This window comes from Frankliniella occidentalis, unplaced genomic scaffold (genome assembly GCF_000697945.3).
Source record: "Frankliniella occidentalis isolate FOCC.00 unplaced genomic scaffold, Focc_3.1 Scaffold1243, whole genome shotgun sequence".
NCBI lineage: Eukaryota > Metazoa > Arthropoda > Insecta > Thysanoptera > Thripidae > Frankliniella > Frankliniella occidentalis.
Window position 1 is genome coordinate 1 of NW_026268347.1, and position 3,045 is coordinate 3,045.

Genomic DNA, 3,045 nt, shown 5'->3' on the forward strand with positions numbered 1-3,045 from the left:
CTGGGTAGGCCGTCCTGTAGCGCACCGCTGCCTCGCGGGTCGGCCTACCTCGCGCCTGGCGCATACCGCCTGGCTGGGTAGGCCGTCCTGTTAAGCACCGCTGCCTCGCGGATCGGCCTACCTCGCCCTTGCCTCAGGCCGCCTGGCTGGGTAGGCTGTCCCGTAGGGCACCGCTGCCTTGCGGGTCGGCCTATCTCGCCCCTCACTCGTGGAGGGGTTGGGTAGGCCAACCCGCAAGGCAGCCGAGTGCAACGGGATGGCCTATCCCACCAGGCGCCCTGCGCGTCCTCTGCTCCCTCGGGCTCTTGCGCGTCTTGCACTTGTACGCCTCAATGCCTCGAGGGTGTCAGCCGACATGCCACAGCCCTCTGGCTTGTCCGCCGCCGCCATCACGTGGACGCCGCGGCCGCCGCACTGTACGCCGCACTGGCCGCCGCCACCATGTGCCCGGGCGTGCTGTGCGCCACGCGGTGGAGTGGAGCGGCGGCTGATGTTGGGCGAAGGGAGTGGTGCAGCGGTTGACGAGCGTCTTGGCAGCAAGGCCACGGGGCGTGGCGGGGCGTGGCGCCGCGCCAAAAGCTCGTCACGTAATTCCTGGACTTCATACACGCCCCGCCCGCGTCCCGTCCGCCCCGCGCTGACGTTGCGCCGGCCAGGGTTTATTTTCGAAGTAGACCTACGAGAGTCCACTCAGGAACTGATGGCTTTGATTCAGTGGTGCGCGGCCGGGGGGGAGGCGCACTGAGAGGGGGGAACACTTTCCCTGACGTAAGGAAGGCCGAGTGCCGAGTGAGCAGCGGCGGTGATGTGAGTTCACCAGAAATAAATAAGGTGAAGCGTGGTGCTACACTGCCCACGGGGTGCCCACCGCCAGCACGCGGCACGTTACACTATCGGTACACTTCCACTCTTCGCCTACAGGTTTTGATTCTTTTCACCGGCGCGGCGGGTAGCATTGTTGTCTGAGGGGCGGAGGTTCGGGGCGTCGCCGCGCCGTGGGTCATGGATGACTTCCCTGTACGCGCTCGACCGGACTCCCTGGGGCTGGGCGTGGTGGCGGTGGCAGCCGCAGGCGGGGCCCCCGACCCGGACGCCGCTGCCGCCCGCCGACCAGGCGTCCACCTCCAGGACGAGCGCGTCATCGCGGTCCAACGCGCTACGTCCGTGTCCAAACCCTCCTCGATCGCGGTCCCCCCTCCCTCCCTCCCTCGACGTCAGCCACCTCGCTGAGCTCCGCCTGTCTTGTGTTGTTGCAGGATGCCTGGGCTCCCGACACTGCATGACGCTGCTGCTGTTCCTGGGCATGGCCAACGCCTACGTGATGAGGACCAACATGTCGGTGGCCATCGTGGCCATGGTGAACCACACGGCGCTGCCGCACGCCTCGTCGGAAGCCGTGGACATGGAGGACTGTGGGGCCGGGGCCGGCCAGGCGAGCAAGAAGCACGACGCGGTGAGTGGCGTGATTGTGGTGGTGCGGGCTTGACCCGAGGCAGGTGTCTCGGTGGTTTTCATGCGCCGGTTAGCCGAATGCGACATCAGGAAACAGTGTCGGCGATGACGGTCAGGCTCGCGCCGTGCATGGGCAGACTCAGCGCGAGTCCGTGGGGTTCTTCCGCACCGTGCGCTCGCGCGCGTGCGTGCGTGATGCTTGCGCGCTGGAGCCGGAAAGGGACTCGCTCGCCTTGGCGCTCCTTGCGCGGCGCGCACGGACTCGTGCGCGATGAAGGGACTGACGTGACGATATGACGACGCGCTTCGGTTTATTTCCGCCCAAACTTACGCCCCCGTGTTGCCACTCGTTCTGTTTCAGGACTCCGACGGCGAGTTCGTCTGGAACACGTACACCCAGAGCTACATCCTGAGTTCCTTCTTCTACGGCTACGTGGTGACGCAGATTCCGTTTGGAGTCCTGGCCAAGCGGTACGGTGCCAAGTACTTCCTGGGCGTGGGCATGCTCATTAACTCCGTGTTCGGCCTCCTCGTGCCCGTCGCGGCGTACGCGGGGGTGGGTCCCCTCATCGTCGTTCGCTTCATCCAGGGACTTGGCGAGGTGAGCCTAGCCCGTTGGATATGCACCGTCGTGTGTTCGTGTCAGGTTTCGGGAGCCTTAACCAACGCCTGTCCTTTGTTTCTACCTAGGGCCCCATTGTTCCGTGTACCCATGCACTCTTGGCGAAGTGGGTTCCACCAAATGAGAGAAGTAGGATGGGAGCCTTTGTCTATGCTGGTAAGGACATTTGCATTGCATCACATGGTTAACTTCCAAACTTTTATTGCAGATAACTGACAAAGTTTTGTTGTTTCTGTTCCAGGAGCTCAATTTGGCACAGTTGTTTCAATGCCACTGAGTGGTCTTCTTGCAGCCTATGGATTTGCTGGAGGGTGGCCTTCGATTTTCTATGTGTTTGGTATTGTGGGCACTGTGTGGTCTCTCGTTTTCCTATTTTATGGCCATGAGGACCCTGAATCCCATCCAACCATAGATCCTGCTGAACGGAAATACATTCTTACCTCATTATGGGGATCTGCTGGAGTGTCGGTAAGAGATGAGAATGCACACTTCCATTTCCCAGCTGAGAGAAAATTATGTTTTCTTTCATTATGTGTAATCTTTTTTTGTTTTTGTTTTAGTCTCCACCAATTCCTTGGGTGTCCATTCTGAAATCAATGCCATTTTGGGCAATTTTAATGGCACATATTGGTCAGAACTATGGGTATGAAACCCTCATGACAGAGCTTCCGACATTTATGAAGCAAGTGCTTCATTTTGACATTAAACAGGTTAGATATCAACTCGATCATCTTGCTATTACCATGTCTAATTCAAACCTCGTTTTTGGTTATAAATTTTTACATGTTTAATTTTTTTACAGAATGGCACAGCTTCTGCGTTACCATATCTAGCTATGTGGATTTTCTCCATGTTGTTAAGTGTTGTGACAGACTGGATGATCTCAACAAGGATATCTCATACTGCTGCTAGAAGAATAGTTAATTGCATAGGTACCATTCAATGAGATTCATTATTTTATAATCCAGGGT

At 58.1% G+C, this 3,045-nt stretch overlaps 1 protein-coding gene across 1 annotated transcript; it reads left to right on the forward strand.

The window, feature by feature from the left end:
* Positions 1–1,234: 1,234 nt before the first annotated feature.
* LOC113202293 (putative inorganic phosphate cotransporter) lies at positions 1,235–3,039 on the forward strand. Its single transcript, XM_052275954.1, has 6 exons — positions 1,235–1,453; positions 1,814–2,053; positions 2,143–2,230; positions 2,316–2,542; positions 2,635–2,784; positions 2,877–3,039. Exons 1-6 carry the CDS (start codon positions 1,280–1,282, stop codon positions 3,018–3,020), a joined length of 1,023 nt encoding a protein of 340 aa, XP_052131914.1. The 5' UTR covers positions 1,235–1,279; the 3' UTR covers positions 3,021–3,039.
* The last annotated feature ends 6 nt before the right edge of the window (positions 3,040–3,045 follow it).

Bases quoted from the DNA above. Each gene is read 5' to 3' on its own strand.
- LOC113202293 (XM_052275954.1), top strand. From the start codon at position 1,280: ATGACGCTGCTGCTGTTCCTGGGCATGGCCAACGCCTACGTGATGAGG. The intron at 2,543-2,634 runs GTAAGAGATGAG...TTTTTGTTTTAG, and splicing joins GGGGATCTGCTGGAGTGTCG to TCTCCACCAATTCCTTGGGT. The intron at 2,785-2,876 runs GTTAGATATCAA...ATTTTTTTACAG, and splicing joins TTCATTTTGACATTAAACAG to AATGGCACAGCTTCTGCGTT.